The 27,070-nt window shown below is 33.5% G+C and overlaps 1 protein-coding gene across 2 annotated transcripts in view; it reads left to right on the plus strand.

The window, feature by feature from the left end:
* Positions 1 to 7,584, plus strand: part of LOC140436638 (glucose dehydrogenase [FAD, quinone]-like) — a 72,479-nt gene extending 64,895 nt beyond the window's left edge. For both annotated transcript variants that reach the window (XM_072525631.1, XM_072525632.1), the window contains one exon: positions 4,538 to 7,584. In XM_072525631.1, the coding sequence (XP_072381732.1) occupies positions 4,538 to 4,824 (287 nt within the window). In that variant the 3' untranslated portion in view covers positions 4,825 to 7,584. The remainder of the gene's footprint in view (positions 1 to 4,537) is intronic.
* Positions 7,585 to 27,070: the final 19,486 nt, after the last annotated feature.

Here is a 27,070-nt window from a genome sequence, read left to right on the forward strand (position 1 = left end):
AAAAATATATTCCATAATCTATGGCAATAAAAAGAAATCTCGAACAGGTAACACAATGATAGATGGGACTCTCAACATTATAAAATGTGCAACAACTAAGTCCGAAATGATGTCTACAATTGGACGTACCTTGGGGCCTTACATGTCCCAACCATACGTGTGTTTCGAACATCTTTAAAACAACTTGATTGTTCGAAGAAAGAAGAAAATGATGCTTTTGAGCATAAGGAATGGTAGCATTCCTCAACATACCGCTAACTTTTGTACGGTGAATAATTTTCTCTGGAAATAAATTCGGAATATCCAACTGATTATCCGGATTGGCAATACCGGATGGCAACGATTCCAATATACGAGGAGACGAGAGACTTTTTAAGTCTTGAACAATAAGCAATTCAGCTTGCTTTTTACGAACGTTTCTGATGAAACAAAACACAAATGCCTTTACTCGGCGTAAACTAGAAAGACAGGAGTACGTTTTAAACATGTGTACTCCGAATGCTAAATCTAGAGATGGGTGTAATGCCACTCTAGGAACTTTTGACCCAATTATGGTCGCAATATCTAAGTTACTAGATTCTTTAAAATTGTCTCTGTCACGAGACGACAATAATTTTGGCTCACAATGCCAAGATTTCGATCGAGCAAGTGTACCGGGGTTAGCTCCCCGCGAAGCTGTATCGGCAGCGTCATCACCAGATACCCCATCATGGAAATCATGCAAAGAAAAATCCTTGGGCAAGGATTGAATATTAGAATGGGCCTGAGGCCCAGAGAGATGTAAATCATTAAAGGATAGCCCCGTAGAAGAACTCGCGTTTGTATGAGCGTCACGAGTCTTATAGGACTCACTATCATTTACCACTGCAACAGGTGGAAGGGAATATGCAATACTGCTAAGGCCCGTAGGTAACGCCTTAGGGACAGTATCTACATGAGCTAAAGTCGAGGATAGCTGACCTGACGGACTAGGCGCCATCACACGAGGTATTTGAGACGTGGATGTCTCGAAAGAAGGTTGAGGTTGTGAAAAAGATGAGTCTTTTAACATATAATTTTGAGAAGATTTAACTACATTGAGTAGATGGCATAAATCTGAAATAAGTGTGGAAGGTCTTTCCCCCACATGTAACCTAGAAGAACAATGGGATGCACTACCTACTTTATAATACGTAAAGGATGAGAGGACGGGCTCCCATATTATAAGTCCCATTGCCTTACAAAACAAATCATCTACAATGTTTCGATCCTCGCTATCTTCAGCGGAATCTACCAATAAATTCTCGATTGCATCCTGTGCGCATTCATATTTATCATATTCAACCTGTAAATACTCACGACGAACTTTCAAAAGATAATCAATATCGACCAATGAAACATTTTCTGCAATCCAATTACAGTGACGAATAATTGCATTCTTTGCAGACCGTCTCTTGAATTTGAGGGTGTCCATTGTTTAGACAAAAATGGAGCAGCTTATATTTAAAACTCACAAGACAAACAAGAAAAAGATTGTGAATGAGTAAGAGTAATTGTAAATCCCTGGATTTTTTACAGAATCAAACCAAAGAGATACTTGTATTAGTCGAAAGCAGGTCTCTATAATAAGACAACTACAAACAAAATAAAAAAGAACAGTCTCCACAGACCAGGTATCTTATCATTGAAAAGAAATATCCCAACATAAAACGATTACAATCTGTTACTAATGTCCAAACAATCAGGAAAAATTAAACAAAAAAATGGTTGCAATAACCGAAAATACTTTTTCCAACCTCACAAACACTAACGAATACAAAAGAAGAAATGTCTCTACAGACTGGGTATCTTTTTTTATAAAATAAATACCCCAATGTAAATGGTTATACTAACCGTAATAAGGTCTCTAGCATAAGAAAACCCTGAAAAAGTAAAAGTAAGAATGTCTTTCGGCAGACTGAGTATATGCTTAGACAAAAGAAATACTCCACTAAAAGCACTATCAAAAAATCAGCAAGAAATGGGTATAAAACCTGAAAAAGGTCTCTGTTATAAGAGCACCTTGAAATAAAGTATATAAAAAGAAATAGTCTTTCGACAGACCAGTTATCTTTCAGTATAAAAGAAGTCTCAATGTAAGATGGTTATAAAAACCTTAAAAAGGTCTCTGTAAAAAGAGCACCTTGAAAATTAATTAATGTAAAGTACAAAATCGTCTTTTTGCAGACAACTGGATATCTTTTAGTATAAAAGATATACCGTAATGTAAAATGGGTATAACAACCGCAAAAAAGGCCTCTGTCAGAAGAGAACCTCGAAAAAGCAATGTAAAAAGAAATAGTCTTTCGGCAGACTAGGTATCTTTTCGTAGAAAAGAAATATACAATAAATGGTTATAACAACCACGAAAAGAAGGTCTCTGTCAGAAGAGCACCTGGAACAAAGAATGTAAAGAAGAAATAGTCTTTCGGCAGACTAAGTATCGTCTTTCGGCAGACGAGTAGGTATCTTTTTACATAAAAGAAATACCTGACTATATAGTTATGATAACCGCAAAAAGGTATACAGTAAATAAACCTTGTACAATGTAAAAAGTAAAATGTCTTTCGGCAGACTGGGTATCTTTTCAGATAAAAGAAATACCCGACTATACTATGGTTGTGATAACCGCAATAAGGTCTCTAGCATAAGAGAACCTTGACAAAGAAATAGTCTTTCAGCAGACTAGGTATCGTCTTTCGGCAGACGACTGGGTATCTTTTCAGATAAAAGAAATACCCCAACGTTAGCTATCACAACCGACTAGGCTCCTACCATAAGGAACCCGTGAGCAAGTCAAATAAAATGGTTATCATAATTGATAAGGTCCCTACCATAAGGAAACCGTAAACAACGACATATTAACTAGTTATCATAACCGACAAGGCTCCTACCATAAGGAAACCGCAACTACACATGAAAACAGGACATGGAAAAAGGGTATCTACTACCAGAGAACCCCAAATACACACAAAAAACAGAAAAAGAAGAAGAAAATCCGGCTCGAAGGACCATTATGTTGCGTTCTGCACATACGATGACCTCAATATAACAATTGGGGTCATCCTGAAGGGGGAGAGAAGATATTTTGTTCAATCTAGAACACGCTGGTTGCCCCCTTTTGGATTGGGTATGTATATTAAAATAAAGAAAAGAAATGAAAACCAGTGGACTGTATAAAACTCTATTTTAAAAAGAGGTGAAATAAACCATAAATATACATAACCCAATATACCTACAATTATAAATAAAGAAGAATATAAACTTAAAAGAAGAAGAATATATGTAGTACAAACTTACACACAAAAAGAGAACCATAAACAAAACAAAACTGTCGATTGTATATATACCACGTTATAGATAGAAATAATATACAAAAAATAAAAAATATGAATATATATGTCATATAAAAACAAATTATTAAACTCAATGCAAAAGTATACTCACAATACACATTATGAGTTAATATTAGGTAATAAAATACACAACACTGTGATATATATACAAAAAGAATAGTGAAATTATTATAATATGAAAAATATACAAATCTACATAAAGGTAATGAAATGTTCTCAATCAAGTTCAATCGCGATCGCGGCACAACTGATAAAGTTCCAAACAAATATCAAATAACAATACCAATGTACGTACTTGATATATCCAGCAACATAGATTAATGGTGTATTGTTCCTTACCCATTGAAAAGATGGCACTCCGGCCACCGCAAAAAATATGTCTTCACGGACGAATAACAGGAACCACAAAATTTCTAATTTCAACTTTTCTGCATCAAACCGACTTCCTCGGTCAAAGGACCGATGCCAAGTGTCTTAAGGTACTTTTAACCCAAACGCACACACATGTGTGTGGTTTGAGAGATAAAACTCGACGACTCTTCCTATTCTTATCTCAAATGTGTGTCATTTTGCAGATGGCCCGTCTCGTAATATGTAGTTTTTAACACAGATGCACCCTTGAACATGGAATCTTGATATACGGGGAGAATCAAAACTACCACAAAGTCTGTTAGTATTATATAAATGTTTATATCTCGTTGCGAAACTGCAACACTGACAGAACGTTTATTGATCGTTTTAAGCCTTTGTTCTAGGCCTATGATAAACAAGCAAATTCAAATGATAGATATTTAAAAGGAAGGACAGTTAAGATTTGATTTCACGTATAGTGCCTCAGTATATTTGCTTATACGTATTTCATCCTAAAAGGAATGATCAGAGCGACCATTTACAGAAGCTCTGAACGTAAAAACAATCTCTTCTGTCGAAATAAATCTAGTAAGTAGAAATCCGGAGATTTCTGTTGACGAAACCAAAATTCAAATTTTTGCTTTAATCTGTGCCTTATATAAATATGCAAGGCAAACAGACGATGCTTAAAGATGTAATAGAGATATGAAGGATATAAAAGTTGCATCTCACAACATATCTCATCATCTTGAGGAGATGATGTTTATTTTTACAGAATAGTTTTACTATACATTATATTTCTTTATTTTTAGGTTGTCGACAATATGCTTTTGACACCGACGAATACTGGGAATGTTCAATTCGCCACTTCACATTCACCATTTACCATCCCACATCAACCTGCAAAATGGGACCGGCAACAGATGCAGATGCCGTTGTAGATCCGAGATTGAAAGTTTACGGAATAGGAAAACTAAGAGTCGTGGACGCTTCAATTATGCCTACAATAGTTAGTGGGAATACCAACGCTCCTACAATTATGATTGGAGAAAAGGCTTCTGATATGATTAAAGAAGATTGGGGTATCGCTACGAGGTAGGACTGCAGCGACCTTAATAAGACTCAGAAGGACTTATAGAGAAGCTCTTCGATAGATAGGGCTCTCGCCATATGATTGGGATTTATGAAACTATGTTGAGACACGATTACTATTTTATCAGATTTCACTAGATCATTGTTAAATAATCGTCATCATCAAACGTTATATATTAATGTTTAGTTAAAGTTAGAACCAGTAGAAACCAGTAGAAAGACAAATGATAAGAAATTTTTTAAAATATTTCTTTGGTATCAATAAAATTCCTTAGTGCTGCAATCGTATTGGATTCATGAAAGATGAGACATATTGACAGTTTGCTTTTCTGAAACGAGCAAGATTTGTATTAGGGCTTACTGTTATGACAATGAAATATTTTTTAAAATATTGTTTGGTTGGATACTCAACTAATTTTATTTAAATTGAGTCTTTGACAATAGAAGTCAGAAGTCAAATAGAAGATAGCTTTCAGGTTTTTCTTTATGGAAGATCTAAGACCAATAATAAAAAAGAACAGTAATTGGTCAACGGAAATGACTTTTAATTGTTTTTCTTCTTCTTTTAATGTAGACATGAATCTGCCTGTTTTTCAATGTGCCTCCAGTAAGTTGTCGTTCCATCGTTTTCGTGGTCTTCCTACTGATCGTCTTCCTATTGGGAAACCATCTCTTGCCGTCTTTACTAATTTATTTATATTTCTTACCCAGTTCTTGATATTCTCCACCTTGCATCAACGTCGTATATCTGTACTTCGAGCTCTGTCCCATATGTCTTACCATCAATTTTTCTAAGTGTTTTCATCTCTGCTGTTTCTAAAATCCTGTTTGTTCTCTCTGTGTCAGGTCGTGTTTCTGCCGCGTATGTCATTATTGGTCTGATGACTGTTTTGTACATTCTGCCTTTCGTTTCTTTCCCGATATTTTTATTTCTCCATATTGTTTCATTCAGCTTCATATCTGTTTGCTCTATTAACTTGATCTTCTACTTCAGTTTCGAGCTTTCTACAGCTAGATAATGGGATGCCTAGATATTTAAACTCCGTCACTTGTTCTTTTTTCTGACCTTCTAACTTCAATTTACATCTTAGTAAATTTGCTGTTATAACCATGCATTTTGTCTTTTTTGGGGAATTTTTTTTGGTGCAGCATACGTTGTAAAAAATCTTCACTTTGAGAGAGTAGAGTAGTATGCATCGTCTGCATAGGAGGTTATTTTAGCCTTATAAGTTCTTACTTTTTTTTTAATATTTCATCCATATTCAGGTTGGATAGTTATGGTCTCAGAGAATCTCCCTGTCTTATCCCATTGCCAGCTTCAATGGGGTCGGTTAGTTCTTCTTCTACTTTTACTTTTATTGTGTTGTTTTGGTAGATATTTTTGATCGCTTTGATTATTCCTAGAGGTATCTCTCGTGCGGACATTAAGTGGATAACATCCTTTAATTTGACCCGCTCAAATGCCCTCTTAAGGTCCACGAAACAGATATTCCGTTTTGTTGTATTCTAATGATTTCCCTTGCACTTGTCTCATTATAATATAGTGTCGTGCATGATCTTCCCGACCTAAAACTTTGTTGTTCTTCTGCTAGTGTTATAATGTCATTTAATTTATGTGCTATCACTTTGGTGGTTAATTTTAGCGCTGTATTTAATAAATTAATTTCTCTGTAATTTTCCGGGTTCGATTTGTCTCCCTTTTTGAATAGAAGTATTAGGATGCTTGATCTCCATTCTTGAGGAATTCTGTTTTCTTCTATATTGTTTTTGATTTGTTTTAATAGTTGTTTGGTCAGATCGGATCCTCCGTACTTTAGGAGTTCGTTCTATATTCTGTCCTCTCTTGGTGATTTTCTATTTTTTAATTTCCTTAATGCTTCCTTTGCCTTTTCCTCCTCAATATTTATTTCTTTCTTAATTGTTTTTCAAAATATTATTTTTTGTAATCTATACATTTGTGAACGCTTTCGAACCACTGGTTCAAACCCAGATATCTCGCAAACAACGCGTGTGAACAGCTTTTATTTGAGTTTTTTTAATTTGAAACTTTCTCATAGTCAACCTCGTAGTTCAGTCTTATGCATTGATCAAGTATTCACTACCTGTTAGAATATTATACACAGAACTAATACCTAGAGGTACCTTCATCTCAATACGATTACTTTTTACACAGCATCAGTAACTTCTAATACAACAATTAATTTTGAGTATCAAAAAGTTCAGAGTTCAGAAAGTTGATCGATATTCTTGATATCTTGGTATTCCACCAAATCGATCGAAGTCTTAATAAATAATTGCACAATTTTAAGTGTCCTAGTAATACTTCTCAAGAGTTTCAGGTAATTACCCATCGGTCTTCAATCGTTTGTTGTAAAAACGTCAACGTTTTAAACTAATTTACGACAATACCATGCTACGAAATAAGTACGAATAAATTTTCTCAGTAAAATGAAAAAATTATATATAGGCAAACAAGTAAATCGGAAGAATATTTAATTCCTGATTAAATCTCAATTTGCTAATTCAAATAATTATTTATTATCTAATTTATGAAAAGCGCGGGGTTTTCAAATTATATTGCGCAAGAGTGATAACGTAATGATCTTCAACGAACAATAACTTTTCGTAGTCACTAACAAGCAATGAGGCCTTCGTTATTAAGTAGAAAAAATTATTTATTTATTGCTAATTGTAATATTTGTAGATATCTATTGTACATAGTTTAAAATTTTACTTTTAAAATGAGTAATTTTTAAATAAAAATAATGATATACACTTTGTTTTATTTTACAATAGCATTTTCCTTTATCCTTAATATACATAAAATGTGTATAAAAATGTTTCATCAAAAGTTTTGAGTTTATTATAGCACTGGGCGGAGGCGCTGCGCATTCGCCACATTTAAATATTTATCTTAGAAGTCTATTTCATAAAGTTGATATCTAAAATTAATTAATGTTTTCAAAAGTTAAACCCTTAAAATACACACACTACTGGCGCAAATATAACGAAGCATTGCATATATAATATAGAAAGTAATCTAATATCAGAGACCTGCAATATGAAATTGTTTGAAAACTGTTTTACAAGTAATATACCTAAGTTAAGAGTTAAGAAGCAAATTTTAAATATTAAAACAATGTAAATAATTTTTAGATTACTAGGCTGTTCAATAAGTTTTGCGGTTCGATGAAAGAGGGCGTAGTTACTAGCTCATTTTTTGTTATGTTGGTATACTCTTTAATATAAACTGATGTGAAGTTTCATTTCAATCTGTCAATTCATTCTTTGTTTACAAGCCATTTAGTAGCGACGTATCACAGTATTTTTTTACTATGAAAAAATCAAATATTGTATTGTGATTAAATTTTTATTTTTAGAAGGTAACGCAAAGGAAATTTATGAACGAATGCTAAAAGTGTATAAGGACTCTTCGCCTGCGCTGTTAGTACAGTAGTAATATGGATTGCTGAATTTAAATATTTTCGTACAAGCCTTAAAGACGATCCAAGTCGAGCACGTCCAAAAACAGCAAAAACACCAAATATGTAGAAAAAATACAGTATATCGGAACAAAGACACTTTCGAATACGACTTTCGCAGACACATTTAGAGCGTTTTCGATTCATCATGTGGATAAGACTTGGATAAGTCGGCCAAGAAGGTGTTACAGCATCAGTTTTTTTGGGATGCAACAGGATCTTTGTTTATGGATTACTTTTAAACTTGTAAAACAATAAATTCTGAATACTATTGTAATCTTTTAGATCAGCTAAAGAAAAAAATTGTAAAGAAGGAACGATTTGCAGAAGAAAATAATCCTATTACATCAGAACAACGCACCGTGAGATGAATATTTTGACAATGGCTAAAATCCATGAATTAAAGTTCGAATTGGATCATCCACCGTATTGATCAGATTTGGCACCTAGCCACTTTTTTGTAGCGATATGTTTCAATAGGTACTTAAAAAAAACCATAGTGGAAACCTATACTGAATAATAAACTGTATTTCAAACCACAAAATTGTATTTTCCTTATCATATCGCAAAACTTATAGAACAGCCTATTTAACTACAGTCCATCTAATTTACAAACCGTTGCACGTCATTATCTACGTCAGAGATCGAAGTTGACATAGTTGCCAAAGTATAAAAAAATCCTGAATTCATTTTAAATCAAAAAGGTCACATAATTATTATTATACTCTTTACAACGACTATTTAAACTCTTGCGTGACATTTTTGAAATAAAACACACTAATTTTGTTCTAAAAAGAACAGATGTTCTTAAATAGGTAAAAATATAAAACAAGAGGTATTCACTTTAAAATTTAAAATAATAAAGTACAAAAAGTGTCAACACCGCAACAGTCAAATAAGTGTTACCAATTTATGCCAAAATTTCACCTTCGTTCGATTACAGTTACAGTGTGTTCCGAACAAATGTTCTTTATAAAAACGCTTTATAATGCATTTATACAAATGAAATGAAACATATTGTTGTCTATTTCTTTAAGTTAACATTAATAGAAATCTTTAAATATTATTTCTACGCGTATATAATAAAATATGTCTAGTGGCTGTAATGCCAGTGTACTCGGCAAAGTGATTCTAAAAAAGAACACACCTACCGCCTAAATATTTCGTGTTGGTATCATGTGACGTCACGGGCTATGACGCGGATGACGTGCAACGGTAAGTAAATTAGATGGACATATTGTTGTCTATTTCTTTAAGTTAACATTAATAGAAATCTTTAAATATTATTTCTACGCGTATATAATAAAATATGTCTAGTGGCTGTAATGCCAGTGTACTCGGCAAAGTGATTCTAAAAAAGAACACACCTACCGCCTAAATATTTCGTGTTGGTATCATGTGACGTCACGGGCTATGACGCGGATGACGTGCAACGGTAAGTAAATTAGATGGACGTTAGTTTTATTTATTATAAAACTTTCACAAATTCTTACAGTAACTTTTTGATTCGAAAAAGCAAACCTCTATGCAAACTTCGGTTCATATGATATCCCTGAGGTTGAAATCTTTCTTATAGCCAAGACACTTGTTGACTACAATTTTATAGATAGTTTAAATTACCTTACGGTTTTCCATTGTAGAAACAAAGCTTTTATCTCTCATAATGTAACGAAAAACACGTCTTCCTTCAATGTTGCTTCGGATAATATATGTAACCAGGATATCATATATTAAAATCTTCGATGTAACTAACCGCAGTGTATTTTATTTGCATTTTATATGAACAAAGTTTTAACTAACCTCAAATTTGTGTTTTTTAAATTAATTATTATCTTTTGAAATTGTATCTAATATTTATGGTATTTGTAGTAATACACACTAATAAAATTTTCGTGTATTCTGGGTTGCATAATTAATAGCAATAAATTTACAAAGATATAATGAAAATAGGTAGGTACTTTTCAATAAATACATATAAATTGTATTCTTAAACTCCATTTAATTTGTACTCAAAGGGACATTAAAAATCTGACTACCTAGATACCGAACTTGAAGCCCTAGATCCAACACTAGAAAACTATTTAACCTTCGTAGAAATCCTGCAAAGGTTGTTTAAGCAGCAGATATAAAGAGGCTGCAGGAAACAATTATTCATGCCACTCCTAATATATATCTTAAAAAAACTTATACAAGTACTAAAGACTATTCAAGAAAAACTCAATCAGTAAGGAAACAATCGACTGTGCAACGCCCTTATGATAGCACTGAGCGAAGCTCAACAGAAGAAATGAATTGAAACCCTTGAGCGTATGGACATGTCTCACAGCAGCAAAATTGTAACCTAATAAGGAGTTTCCTTATTAGGTTAGGTCCAACCTAGAGAGGGTAACCCAAAGGTGAGCGAAGCGCCTTCGAACGTTACTCTCAACTCGATAGCCCACAATTAATTCTTAAGGACAAACCTAACACCACCAGTAAAAAAACAGGTATAGTCGGTTCACTCAGCTTGGATACTTGTGACAGAATCATTGTCAGAAAACATATGAGCTAAAGCGTATTTTGCAGCCCTTCCAGATTCTCACTTTAGGGATATAATTCAAAAATTTTAATCTCGTTGCAACAAGTGTATTGATGTTCAGGGAGACTATACTGAATAATAAAGTGTATTTCAAACCACAAAATTGTATTTTCCTTATCATATCGCAAAACTTATAGAAGAGCCTATTTAACTAGTTTTATTTATTATAAAACTTTCACAAATTCTTACAGTAACTTTTTGATTCGAAAAAGCAAACCTCTTTGCAAACTTCGGTTCATATGATATCCCTGAGGTTGAAATCTTTCTTATAGCCAAGACACTTGTTGACTACAATTTTACAGATAGTTTAAATTACCTTACGGTTTTCCATTGTAGAAACAAAGCTTTTATCTCTCATAATGTAACGAAAAACACGTCTTCCGTCAATGTTGCTTGGGATAATACATGTAACCAGGATATCATATATTAAAATCTTCGATGTAACTAACCGCAGTGTATTTTATTTGCATATTCTATATGAACAAAGTTTTAACTAACCTCAAATTTGTGTTTTTTAAATTAATTATTATCTTTTGAAATTGTATTACTGTATCTAATATTGTATTTGTATTAATACACATTAATAAAATTTTCGTGTATTCTGGGTTGCATAATTAATAGCAATAAATTTACAAAGATATAATGAAAATAGGTACTTTTCAATAAATAAATATAAATTGTATTCTTAAACTCTATTTAATTTGTACTCAAAGGGACATAAGAACTCTGACTACCTAGATACCTAACTTGAAGCCCTAGATCCAACACTAGAAAACTATTTAACCTTCGTAGAAATCCTGCAAAGGTTGTTTAAGCAGCAGATACAAAGAGACTGCAGGAAACAATTATTCATGCCACTCCTAATATAAATCTTAAAAAAACTTATATAAGTACGAAAGACTATTCAAGAAAGACCCAATCAGTAAGAAAACAATAGACTGTGCAACGCCCTTATGATAGCACTGTGCGAAGCTCAAAAGAAGAAATGAATAGAAACCCTTGAGCATATGGACATGTCTTACAGCAGAAAAATTGTAACCTAATAATGAAACTGAAGGGCAACCCAAAGGTGAGCGAAGCACCTTCGAACGTTACTCCCAACTCGATAGCCCACCAATTACTTCTTAAGGGCAAACCTAACACCACAAGTAAAAAAACAGGTATAGTCGGTTCACTCAGCTTGGATAATTATTGTGACAGAATCATTGTCAGAAAACATACAACACAAAGATTCCTACCCCACTTTATTAATAGCTGAAATAAAGTTGTACACTTTAGCTACAAAAAGAGAAAGAATCATGAATAACAGAGAGTATAATCAATTTTCATTAAAAACATTATATTCGTAAATACTCTCTAACTGACTAAAAAATTCAAAAATAAAGCTTGATGCAGTTTTATTTTGTTAATAAACTGCGATTATGCAAAATGTGGATAGAAACTTTATGTTACATTTAATACTATTAGCATGAGTTTTTAGTTATATAGTAGCTTCCAGTCAAAATCAAATTGTATCCAAAGTAGCAAAAAATTAATTACTAAATTTACTAGAGAGCTGCGACTGGGATGAGTGAATAGAATATATCAACCGCTCCCCAACAACCGAGAAAAATCTATCTATCTAATTAGCCTTCTTCGGTCCATCTTTGGACATAGGCCTCCCCAATCCTTTTCCATTCTTCTCTGTCTGTCGCTATAGTCATCCATCTAGAGCCCACGTGCTTCTTGATATCATCTGCCCATCTAATTTGGGGCCTTCCTCTGCTGCGTTTATATTCCCACGGTCTTCAACTTATAAGAATTTTGTTCCATCGATCTTCTTTTTGTCTTATATTGTGTCCGGCAAATCTCCATTTCAATTTTGCAACTTGTTGTCTAACATGCCTCACTTTTGTTTTCTCTCTTATCCACTTGTTTCTCTTTTTATCCATTTGTCTTATGTGCAACATTTGTCTTTCCAGTGCTCTTTGGGTTTTTATGATTTTGTTCATGTTTGCTTTTGTAAATGTCCACGTTTGAAAACCATAAGTGAGAACAGGGAGTACGCATTGATTGTATACTTTGGTCTTAAGATGCTGCGGATATCTTTTGTTTTGAAGAATGTAGCTTAGTTTGCCAAATGCCGCCCATGACAGTCTAACTCGTCTTTTTATCTCTGTTGTTTGGTTTTCTTTGTTAAGTTTTATAGTTTGACCCAGATATATAGATAATCCTGAACTTGTTCTATTTCATCTTGTCCGATCCTCATTGTGATGTCTTCATCTGTATTTGTTATGATTTTGGTCTTGCTGTAATTCATATTAAGGCCTATCTTTCCAGCTTCTACGTCCAGTTCTTTCATCATTTCAAATAATTCTTCTTTTTTATCGGTTATCAATGTGATGTCATCAGCGTACCTTAGATGGTTCAAGCGTTGTCCACAAATTTTTATACCTTTTTCTTCCCATTCTAATCTTTTAAAAAGTTATACCTATATTAAAACCTGGGAAATATCCAAAAACGCCAAAGAGTTACCACCCTATCACTCCTCTCCCCGCTATATAAGCTATATGAAAGACGTCCTGTAGACATACCATATAGAAAAACCGGTCGACTCAAAAATAATAACACAGCAAGCTGGTTTTATACCTGGGATGACTTGCACCAACCAAATTCCAACTCTCTCAAAACATCGGAGGGTGTAGGAGCCCGTATACTAGGGACATTCCCCAAGTCTATCTAAGGATGTGACAATCTGCCTGGCGAAAATAACAGCAATCACTACGGAAAAGAAATAAAAAGGCAGAAAAGAACGTATCGTTCAATTTTGCCAACTTCACTGATAGCCAGGCAGCGCTTAAGGCACTCAATTCTGAAGAGGTCATTTCTAAGTTAGTATGGGATTGCGTGGGCACCCTAAATAAACTAGGAGACCGTAGAAAGGTTACGGTAGCTTGAGTACCGGGGCACGAGGGTCATAAGGTGAAGGTGAAAAAGGAGATGAAATGACCAAACAATTTGTTGGACCGTAACCCTTCTGCAGCATTGCAAAGGCAGTCATAAAACCTGCTTCAAGAAAATGAATACCTCACAAATCTCTAGAATGGTGGAGGAATTCACAAGGACAACGAAAGGCGAAACAGTTTCTTATATCATTTGACAAAATTTATGGCGAAGACAGGAAAACTGTTAAAGCTATAGTAGGTCTGCTAACAGGACACTATAACCTGAATAGGGAGTTGAAGCTGATGGAATTGGCAGATGATGACATATGCAGATTCTTTCACCTAGAAGAAGAAACACATTTTATGCCAGCACATTTTAGGCCAGCGTAACAGCATGGCAAATGTGCGGTTCATTACATTAGGCGAAGAAAAGGCGCTGGCAACGAGCTACATGGAAGGTTCAGTCTTAAAATAATTAGACCTTTTAAAAGGGGTCAGGGTAGATAATGTGATCTAGGGTTATTCTGCTTAGAGTGCCGTCTTCCTACGACGGTTGATAGTCATAATGGCTATTTTTATTTTTGAACTTGCTGCTCTAAACAAATCAATCGATCTGCATTCATACCATTCACGTAGATTCTTCAACCATGAGTTTTACCTTCGGCCAACAGATCTTCTTCCTTGAATCTAGGGTTAGAGGACTACAATATATATGAAAAGGTCGCAGTAGAATAGGCCAAAAGTTACCTCATTGAATCTATCTAACTATCTACACTGTAGTTTCATATCTTTTAAAAGTAAAACATGTCTGATCCTTAACTCTCTAGTCCGTATGTAACATTGAATACAATTATGGAGACGGAAACAGTTAAATATCCCACCTAAAAATAAATTATTTATTTTATTGTACAGTCAATTATCTAACTCTGACAGCTTGGTAGTGTTGCCTAAAGAGATACCAGATTGCATAATGAACTGAATGAATCTACATCCCTTTGTTTTGATCCACATACATCATCATGAAGTAACGATATTTTAAATTCATCCACTTTCTAATTATTCCGTTATCTTACTTCCTTTGTTTAAATATTCGACGGGTAAAGAACTTCAGATTTAACACCAACTTAGAAACATAAACGTCCAATAAATAAACATAGTTAATTTACATTCGTGATATTGAAATAAGTATTTTCACTTTCTCCCCATATCTTTGCATTAGACCCTTTAGCTTTGTTCTTGCACGATTAACATAAACCCAATCAGTGGCCGACAGTACATTATTTACTACTAAATCTATTTTAAAACAAAAAAAGGATATGAACCATTCCTTTCTAATTGAAACTATTTTCATGAAAATACTTAATCGATCTATGAAATATTTAAGAACTGTCTATAAAAGTATTCATCTGGTCAAGAAACTAACTTTTACAAGATGGTTAAAAAAAACGAAACAGTGCCATTTTTAGTAAGTGATAAAATTTTAAGAAAACGCCGTACTTTTCTCGTAGTTTTGACTTCGCCTTGACCCTTAAACTACAAAAAAATAATGGGATCAAGTAAAATGTCGTCATTTTAAAGTCTCCGTAACTCTCACCATACACGTAGTACTTTACGAAATATTGGATTTTAATCGTAAACGTAATTAAAATTACGTTTAGCCACGTTCTTGCTACTTAGCTGATTGTTTGAAAGCGAAATGTTCAATCGAATAACTAGGCGCATCCATCAAATAATAAAGATTTTGTGCCAAACGTTCTCTCACATTCCGATACATTTACAGAGTGATTTGAACGCACTCATCGACAATTCCTTGACTAATATTTTCTAGGCACTAATTAAATTCTACATATTTTACTTTTTATATAATCAGCATCTAGAAAATGTTTAAATAATACTAAAATACCAAAGACTCAAAATGTGATATTTACAATAGAATCCATTAGTTTCACGTCCTTTGTATGTTTGTATCATATGTATTATTTTTTTTACAACAATGACTAAAATTAGAAAAACAATGGGTAGCAAGAAATTAAAATTAAAGACATTGGTGTACTTAACTGCGAAATAATGAGTCAACTAGAAGTGAATGATAGTTCTTTTCTAATTTGTATGTTTCTCGAATTAATACGGTTATTTCAGAAAGCGAACTGGAAATCGATAACAGTTCCGCTACTGTCTTATTAAAGTGGCATGTACACCAATCGCTACACATTGTACATTTAATAAAATAAGAATCAAGAGAAAAAATATTAGGCCCAATTTTAAAATTTAGCTAATCTTCCGGAAAAGAAAATTCCGGAAATAATGTAAAAGAGGAAACCCCTCAATAAATAATCGACGGGTACCTGTGTTTTTGCCAACTAATGTTGTAAACTAATGTGCCAACAGCCAATAGCATTATATATATATATATATATATATATATATATATATATATATATATATATATATATATATATATATATATACATGTCCAAAAGTTTGGAATATGTACAAATAATATATCTACGCCTATGGTGGTTCTACGCCTGTTGTTGATATTCATTCTAGAACGTTTTTAAATGAAAATGATAAAAAATTTAAATCGTTTTTGTATGATTTTCAACATTACATGTCACATTCAACTGATTAGCGTATTTACACATTTTTTCAGTCATTGTTGAAATTTGAATTGAACCGTTTAAAAATGCCTAGAAACGTGATATCTCATTTTAACAGATCTAAAGTAGTTACTTTATTACAACAGGTCTTTATTTAAAGTTATATCGCGAATATTGTTGATGTTACTCAGAATACTGTATCGAAAATTAAAAAAAAAATCCAAGATATAAATGACGTCAAGGATCGTTCCAGAAGTGGTAGAAGTCGATGTACAACAGCAGCACAAAACCGGCAAATAACATTGATAGCTCGTAGAAATCGTCTGGAATCTACAAGGTATATCCAGAGAAATTTCTAGGCTTCAAGGACTGAATATTTCACGGCAAACAATAACACGCAGACTAAATGCGATAAATTTGTATCGTAGAAGACCGCTACATGTTGTTAAACTAACCTACCAACACAAAATAGTAAGGTTGCAATGGACCAGAGAAATGGTGCATCATGGCCCTAACTAGAATAACGTGATGTTCTCTGATGAGTTAAAACTTGGCTTGGTATCTGATTCGCGAAGAACACTGGTTTGGAGGGCCCCAGGACAACAAGCCTGATTAAAAACAGCCCAACCGGGTGTCCCATTTCAAGGTGGCAGTATTATGGTTTGGGGTGGTATTATGAGTAGTACATGGACGCCACTGCTGGTTCTGGAGAGAAGAGTCACTGGTGCTGTGTACATCGAGGAAGTTTTAAATCCTGTCGTACGTCTATTCCGAGGAGCAGTAGGTGATGAATTTGTATTTATGTATGACAACGCACCTCCTCATCGAACAGCAGCAGAACAAAATTTTATGGAAGAAGAAGGAATATCTACATTACAGTGGACCTCGACTTCCCCCGAAATGAACGTTATTGAACATGCTTGGGACATTCTCAAAACACGTATCAAGAAGCGAAACATTCCCCCTATTACACTTCGAGAACTTAAAGATGCTGCTCGTGAAGAATGGGAGAGAATTCCGCAAGCCCAGCTCGACCAGTTAATCGGCAGCATATGAAATCGCCTACATGCATGCATACAGGCCAATGGAGGAAATACTAATTATTAGTTTTATTAAAATTTATTTTTTTCTATACTAATTTATTTTTAAATGTAACTTGTACATTGTAAGTTTTTCACTCCAAGAGAATAAATAATTTTTCTGCATATCGTCTATCTGGTTTTGAGATTTATTTAGTATTGTTGAGAATTGAAACAAAATGATGTTTAACTATTCAGAAGAGTTTATATATAAAAATCAATAAAAAGATGGAATATTCCAAACTTTTGGACATATGTGTGTATATATATAAACCTAGAGCTAAGATTTATACTATTGCAAGAATTAATACTAAACTCTAACAGTCTTCCGGGTTGAACCGCGTCGATTATCATTGCGCCGAGTTTTCGACATCCTCTTTGATGTCTTCTTCAGGGTTTCCGAGATCTCAGTCTCGGAAATCTACATCGAAAATCAAATTTTAGATATACATATTCCGAAACTATGTCCTTTATGAGATGTTACGTAGATGGTACGATCTGTTTGAATCAGTGTTTCTCTTTATTATTCTGCCACAAAAAAAATATTGATGTATTTCTCTGATAACGTATCGCATAATGCACCATCATAGGTTTATATGCTGTTTAAATACATCGTTGCGATATCGTCCAATACTACGTGAACGAGCTGTAAGTTCTACAAGAGAAACACTCGCTCATAAATGTTTATTTAGGTGCTGGTATTAATTTTATGTGAAAATAAGTTATATGTAAATTTATCAATTAATATAAATATGGTGTGTATGCAATCAAATTACGGTACCTGTGATGTTGATCTAACACTTCTTCTTCTTCCACAGTGCACTGGGGTTGACTCGGGGACAGAATCTTCTTAAAGCCGCGTCGTCAGGTTTACACAAAAATACTGAAGTGTTTATCGCGCTGATTTATACAAGACTAAAACTGAGGTGCGTGTCGTCTCGTAGCTTTGCTCCCTTAAGACTTTAGGGCGCGGACTGTACAGGTCCGTATTAATTCACGATTGACAAGACATACACACACGTTAATTAAAGAATTAAATATAAAAATAAAATAATAAAAATTATTAATAAAAACTAAGAATATGTGTGGAGGGACGTAACACTATGTATGCCTTAAAAACAAAGAACCCATCAATCTCCAATACATCTCAATGCATTATGGAATTTTTGGAGGCGTAATTTTTTAATAATAAAAATGATTATCTTCAGATGTGAACCACATCTACCAGCCTCTATGTATCATAGAACTAAAATCAGAAATATAAAATTTTAAAAATGTCTTAGTTTTCTTCTTGGATAAAGCCCATGCAAAAATGGCTTTACAGTACGTTAAGTTTTGGATTATATATTGCTCACTAAATAAGGCGCTAAAATCGGCAACATTGCCTCGAGCTAATTGTAATTCTTCGATTCCCTTCGATATTACGATACAAAATCATTTCTTAGAGTACATAAACTCGATAAAATACACTGACCTTTATAAGGCGGTGCATTTGTATCGTTTTTTAATAACGTGAACAATTTTTGAGGCTAAATTAAAAATAAAAGATCATTTCTTTAAAAAAATAAAACAAAAAATAAACTCTTATTGAAAATACAAAATATTTCCTAATAAAATAAGAAATAATCCTTTATGCCTTACAGAAATAATTCCAATATTGCTGAACAGTATCTCAATCTGTCATAAAAACTTCTGCCGACAGATGAAAAAGTTTCTACTGTAACAGAATTGGAAACTTCTCTTATTCGATTTTTTAATTCATCCAAATTTTGGGCTCTAGCCTCAGGATGATCGTAGATGATGCTGTTTAAATGTCCCCAAAAAAAGAAGTCCATGGAAGTAAGATCAGGAGATCGCGCAGGCCACTTAATATCGCCAGTTCCACTGATAACTCGATTCGGGAAAGTATTGTATAAATACTCCCTCATTATTCGAGCGTTGTGAACTGAAAAGCCGTCTTGATGAAACCAAACATTCTCCAGATTTACATCAGGAAGATTGAGAATAGCGGAAAGAACATGATTCTATAACAAATCGAGGAATACTCGTCTTCTGTGCAGGTTTTCCCGCACCCAATACCTCGTAATGAAAGGATTGTATCTCCCTACTAACTAAACAGAAGATTCATTAGTGAATAAAATGTTTTTAATAAAATTTGGTTTATCCTTAGCCTTTGTTATTAGAGTTTCACAAAACTCCATTCTTCGAAATTAATCGTCTGAATAAAGCTGCTGCGTTTTCAAGTATTTAAAAAAAATTTTCCATACTTTCGTTACAGTAACATTGCTAACATCTAACTTTAGCGACGCTTCTACTTGAACGTGTTAAATCTACGTCGATTGTTGCACAAATTTGTGTATCCGGTATTCTCTTTCTTAACTTTTTCTGGTGAGAGTTCTTGAGCGTGACATTTTCTGCAATTTTTGAGGCATTAACAACTCTCAAAAATTTTAACAATATTATGAACTGACTGTACGCAAGGAATTGGTCTCCGCTCATAAAACACAGAAAATAAATCTACACACTGTTGTCCACAATTACCTTCATAAAACCATTTTATAATTTGAACTTTTTCTGCGGGCGTATAAACAGACATGTTTAATGGACATATGATGCCGATAATATTTGCAACTTTTCCTACCCTGTATAACCATAAACCATACTATATAGACTACACCTGTGTACTCTTACTTTCATTCCATTGTTTAAGAACGGTAAGTTAAATAATACGCTTGCATAACCATATAAATTCAACACATGGTTCACAATTGAATTTTTCTCCAAGAAGTTAATGATTATAACAATTTTCTTTGTTATAAGTTGATAAATGTGCGAAAATAAGATAAGTAGATACATACACTAATGTCTAAAGACCAGCGAATATAATAATAAAAATGTAGTAAACAAAAACAATTAAAAAATGCATTGTAAGAAGTATTTTTATAGTTGGGTATTGTATATATTTTTATAGTTTTTTGTACTTAAAAAGAAAAAGCTTAACAGACATATGTACAGGGAACCAGTGGCGGCTGGTAATCATTTTGTTCAACAGGCGCTGTCTCGAGAATACAAAAAAAATATTAGACGCTTACCAAAATCCCACTTTTTAAAATGAAACTCAATCTTTTTGTTTTTATCGAAATGAACTTTTCATCACATTTTCGTTGAAATCAGAAATTTTTACAAATACAGTTTTTTCGATGGACATGACAAGCGCCGTCGATCTTTATTCTGACATTGTATTCCTTAGAAATGTCTTGGCGAATTTCAGAAAAGAGAAACATCTTTCAGTTTCTGCAGTTGTCATTGGCATCGTTATTAAAATAATCAAAACTTATATATTTCACAAAATGTTGAATCCAAACCATATGACACTATTAAATTTAAAGTAGGTACAATTTAAAGGAGGTAGTTAAAGTAGGTCAATTCTAATTTCAGGGCATATTTTACAATCATCGTAAATGTTTTGCAGGCAATATCAAGATCTTTTAAAGGTAGTTCCTTCTATGCTGTACATAACTTTCGTTTTGAAACAACTTTGCACCAGATAGATGATTTTTAAAAGCAAAAGAATCTTTTAATTTGAAATATAATATTGTCACAAATTTCTGTGGCAGAGAAATTGAAATTCTTATTTCATAGCCGTCTCTTCGGTCCCTCAATTCTTGCATTTTTTGTTACAGCGGGCAGGCTGTTTCTAATGTTAACAACTACTTTTTCAAAACTGTAAGCATATTGCCATTTCACAGAGTCCGTTTCGAATGCCTGTAGTTAGTTAAATAATGTGAAGAAATATAATCAGTACTGGAATGTAGGATAATTAAATCATATGACGAAACTGGCGTTTTGAACTGTTTTGTCCGTGTTATATATTTTAGGGTTTCCTGACTCAATATTTTCAAAACATTCCCGGATCTATTTCTCAATTTTCAAATACAGTTTGTATGGCTTTAGACTGAAAGCTCCATCGTTTGCGATGAGTTTTCAATTCGTGTGTTCATTATTTGTTTTAACGCTGTTGTTCTGTCCATAGAATTGAAAAAAGGTAATATTTTACATAAAAAGCTGGCCAAAAATATTTTTATTACTTTTAATGAGTTTGGTTGTTTTTTTTTCTATAATATAATATTACCAAACACCTAATACTAATAATAATATTAATGATAAAAATAATTTTAGTATAATAAGTAAAATAAGTTAAGTGGACAAAAACGGATATAGAAAATCTTTAGCGAAAAGTACTAACACACCTCACAAAGGCACAAAAACACCATCCTCGAAGTGCAGTAGAAAGAACGACATTACCGCGGTATTTAGGAGGACGAGGACTTATGCATATAAGCGAGCAATTAGAAAAACAGCTGACTAATTTAAGAACTTATTTTTAGATGCAGACTGAGACATCTGCTCTACATCGCGCGATTTGTGCAGTAGTTGACACAACACCGATCAAACAGAAGGAACCAGAAATTCGCATAAACCATTTTACTAAGGACGAAAAAATGTCGCAATAAAGTCAGTCAAGACTATGTCGACAATATATCGTCGAACTATTTGCTGACATCAGGAAAATTTCATTGCAACAGAAAGTTCATTATTTGCCATTCAGTATCAGGTTATACCAACAAAAAATTACCTTAAATATATCATCAAAGACTCTTAAGTCCAAAACAACAAATGCCGATATGGATGTCAAGCCCAAGAAACCATCCAACATCTTACTGAGGGCTGCCAGGAATTTGCTGCAACTAAATACAAGGAACAACATAATTCAGTAGGGAAAATCCTTCATCAAGAAGTAGCTATCAAACTGGGACTTCTTCAAGCGAACCATCTCCCATATTATCAATACGTCCCAAAGAGTATGCTTGAAAATGACTGTGCTCTCCTGTGCTCACAGACCAAACAGTAGCACATAATAGACCAGATCTCGTACTAGTTAATAAACTAACGAGAGAAACAACACTAATCCACGTGGCGATACCTAACAACAATAACTTGCGTGTTGAATACAACGAAAAGATCGCCAAGTACAGAGATTTGGAAATACAAATAAGGAGACAATGGGAATTGAAACGTACCCAGACGATACCTCTTATTCTTTCTACTACTGGAGTCATGCCGAAGAACCTCCTAGAAAACATAAAAAAGCTGGGTCTGAATGAACATCTCTATAAGACCATGCAGAAAGCTGTACTACTCTTGACGACCAGACGTGTACAAAAATTTTTGAGAGATACTCCAGCATACCAAGTCACCCAGAGCTCGATAACACGGAAAGAGTCCCACCAAATCTCAATCCTTTTGATACCGTAGGTATCTGGGATGAGTGAATTTTCCCCTTAGAGGGAGTGTTAGCCGTATGGCTAAATCTGGATAATCAATATTTTTTTTTTTATGGCTTTGGCTTGAAACCTTTAGCCACGTAATTACATATAGATGTTAGTATTCATTCATAGAGGATTATACAAGGAGGACACTTTTCACGCTCAGGGATTCATCAGAGCGGCTTTATTGTAACAAACAAGACATAAACCACGGTTAGGTAGGTGGGCAACATATATGGTAAACATACAAAGGAAATATTCACGCATACGATCAATTTTATACTCATACCTTTAATTTAATTTTTGCAAGAAATATCATAATTATTTTAAAGATTTTTATATTGTCTTCACTTAATAGAAGATTTACGTTTAATGGTGTACTTAAACCCTCTTTTATCAATTCTTTTAGCAGCCACGTACTTGTATTACGATGTAGGGGGCAGTTGAAGAATATGTGATTTAAATCAGCTATACTAGTCCCACACTCACATCGGTCTGTTGGGAGAACTCCTATTTTGTGTAGATGTTTCGGAAAACATCCATGATTTACTTTTAATCTTAAGACAGTTGACACTGTGTTTCTGCTTAGTGTGACATCTTTGTAAAATTGTTTTACATCTACTGTTGGTTGTAATTTGTATAAATTAGTGCATCTGCTTTCACCAAACTGAATCCATTGTCTGTCCCATTTAAATTTAATATGTTGTTTGATATAGGCAAGTAGGTCACATGTGTTAAATTCTTCTATCACCATATGTGGGTGCTGTAATGGTTTTTTAGCTATAGAATCAGCAATAGTATTGCCAACAATATCTGAGTGTCCCTTAACCCATAGAAATTTAGTACCATATGGATCTGATAGTTTTAGTAACTGTTGAAAAATTTCCAATATGAATATATTGCTATTTATTGTGAATTTAAAGTTTTGCAAGGAGTGTAATACTGACAGTGAATCACTGCATATGACAATTTTGTTCCACTGGTTTTCACAGCACAATTCAAGGGCTTTGTATATAGCACATGCTTCAGCAGAAAAAATCTCTCTCTGGATTGATTATTTAAAATAAATGATTTTTTAATCTTCATTTTTGGTACAAAGTAAGCACTGGTTGTACATGTTGGTGATTTTGACCCGTCTGTATAGATCACAATATGATCTGGATAGCCACTTAAGATTTCTTTAAGAGTAGTGTAGCAAAATTCATTTTCGTATTTAGGGATAATAATATTTGTAGCTAGAACACTTGTTAGATGTGGTATATCCAACGATTCCCAGATAACATTAAAAGGGGAGTTTATTAACTTCAGTTCGTTGCAAGTTATAATTGCTCTTGCAAGTGGTGGAGAGTTTTTTAATGAAAAGTATGTAGATGTTAAATCAGCTGTATTTAATTTATTAATTATTTTTGCATTATAAGTGCCACGATAATGTTGGTTTAGGAAATATTTGCTTGCCAGATATTCTCTGCGCAATGAGAGTGGGTTTTCAGATGCTAGAGCTAGGGTGGCTTCATTTGGAGGGATAATCAATATAATATATGATTTGTGATAATAATAATAAGTAAATTTGCATAATTTATAGAAGATACATATAAAAAAGAATACAAAAAAAATTTTTTATGTATTTATTTATTTATTGAGGTTTATTTACTTGTTTCTTCATCTTCAGATTTATCTTCGGATGTTTCGTATTGTAAAAATTCTAAAGCTTCTTTGGAAATTGTTTTTTATTGCCTGCTTATCATTCCGTCTAATGCTGCTAAGGTACGGATCTGAAGTCAGTAAAAGTCTGTTCATCACGTTCTAATTGCATTCCTTTCGGGAAAATTTTCTAAAAAAACTCTCCCTATACTAACGAAAGTGCTTATATCGTGCTTTTACTGCTTCTTCTGATAATTGTCCAGTCGGCAAAAGAGCATGGGAGATTATACTCCGGGCATGTATCAAAATTTTATGAACCGTTTGGAACATAGGTTACCAAGCATATAACTTCACGTAATATTTTACAGTGTCCATTGTATACCTGGCAAATTTCTCCACCACTATGTGGAAGCCTGAAGATAATACTTCTAATATTATTTTAAACCTTTCAATTCACACAACTTCAAAATATCGAAAATTTTTCATCGGACCTACCGGTTTTTCTAAACCAGAATATCTAAATCGATATTAGTTGTACAGAACAGTTAGAGCTTACAATACTTCAATAAAATATTTGGTGATATCAGTCAACAAACACAAATCCAAAGTTTGAAGTTCCTATAAGAAAAGAAGTGAGAGGAAGATAGATACTATAATAGGGATACAGCAAAAGAGATAGTGATTTCACATAAAACTTTACAATTTATAATTTTAATTATAACAAAATCGTGACCTTAAAACCATGTAAGTTGTTTAAAAAACCGATATCTAATTTAACAATCAAATTACTGTTTATTTCACCCAATTCTTTAAAATGTCATGTGAAATTTATTATAAACCACAACAAACATCTCGTTAACGCTTAGAGATGGGCCGTACAGTTATTTTTCTATAACAGTTAAATAAATAAAAAATATTATTCATGTACTTTTTTAAATTTAAATTAACGTGTAAGTGACGGCCGTGGCCATTAGGACAGATTACATTTCACAATTTAAAGAATTAATAAAAAAACTGAAAGTAATAGGTACAGTCAGTATTTGGAGATATATCTGAATAATAAAAAAATATCCGTCTGAGATTCCTGGATTAATGCATGCCAAGGAAATTACAAGAAGAATATAGAAAGTGGGGACTAGAAATTAATGCAGAAAAAACAAAATACCTACTAATAGGTACCGAACTATCGAACATCATCGAACATTACACATACCTAGGAATCGTTTTTGACACAACGGGGAAAGCTGATGAAGAAATAAAGAGAAGAATAACACAATCAGAAGGAGGAGTGGAGTCATGAAATAGGAAAAAGAAGAAAACACAATATCTACGAATCTCTTATTAAAAGCATTCTATTGTACGGAGCGGAAACTTACGGACGCTTTTAGAAGATCAGTAGGAGTGTCACGCAGAGAGAGAATACGTATTGATGAGATAAGACAGCGAATGGGGGTTGAAGGCTTTCTAACAACAGACATAGAAAGAAAGCAGCTGATATGGTACGGACACGTCCAGAGGATGGATAACTCAAGACTCCCAAAAATAATTATGCAATGGATACCACCAAACCGCAGAAAGAGAGGAAGACCCAAGAAATCTTGGAGAGAGGGAGTAACGTAGGCGATTAGCGCAAGAGATCTTAGAGAGGGCCAATGGAAATGGAATGTCATGGAAATTAGGCATCTGACAACGTCTCAAGACGTTTTAAAACCGATTGATATATATAGAAAAATAATTGAATAAAACATAAATTACAAAATATTATATTCTAATTACTATTTAAATAAGAATAAGCCACAATTAAAGGTTAAAGTACGTTTATTACATTAGTACATTAGTAAATTAGTAATTTATTAATGTTTGTATTTTGAGAACGATTTCCGAAGTGGAAATTGAAACGTCAATAAACGTACTTTAACCTTTAATTGTGGCTTATTCCCATTTAAATAGTAATTACTTTAAAATGCCACAAGAAAATAGCTTCAGAACAATATATTATATTCTGTTCAAAAATGCGGTTTTATTCTAGAAATTTGATCATATGGTTTGGCATGTGCTCTTTTGAAGAGGGGACATACCCAGCTGCCCTTGTACATTGGCGTAAATATAGAGATAATGTCATCAGAAAACTGTGTGTTAGATGAGGATGTCCTATACGCCATCTCCGTATGATTACCATTTTTGTCCTGAATAAACTAGGACAGTGAATTTTCCAGGTGAATAGATTGAGTTACTTCAATCTAGCTTTTAAATAATTGCAGATATGTATAATACTTGCAATGCTAATGAGGTAGAAAGCGTTTCAAATAGCTTCCTCTACTCAAATACCGACCTCATTATTACGTGGTGCTCCCTGTTAGATAACAAACGAAGCTATGGCGACCAATTGTTACCAGAATAACTTTGAGAAGGGAATTATGGAAATGTAATTGTATCGCTGAAATTAACAGGAACCAACAACGACGTCAATATATAGTTAATTTTGGGTTGGGTTGAGCTTTCAGTTGGGGTGCAAATCAACATTTTCACCAAGACAAGACAGACATTACTTTTCACTTTAATACAAACTCCTAATGTGTTTAAAATTAAGACAGATTGCGGCTTGCGAACTCACATAACGAC

Source organism: Diabrotica undecimpunctata, chromosome 3 (assembly GCF_040954645.1).
Source record: "Diabrotica undecimpunctata isolate CICGRU chromosome 3, icDiaUnde3, whole genome shotgun sequence".
NCBI classification, from domain to species: Eukaryota; Metazoa; Arthropoda; class Insecta; order Coleoptera; family Chrysomelidae; genus Diabrotica; species Diabrotica undecimpunctata.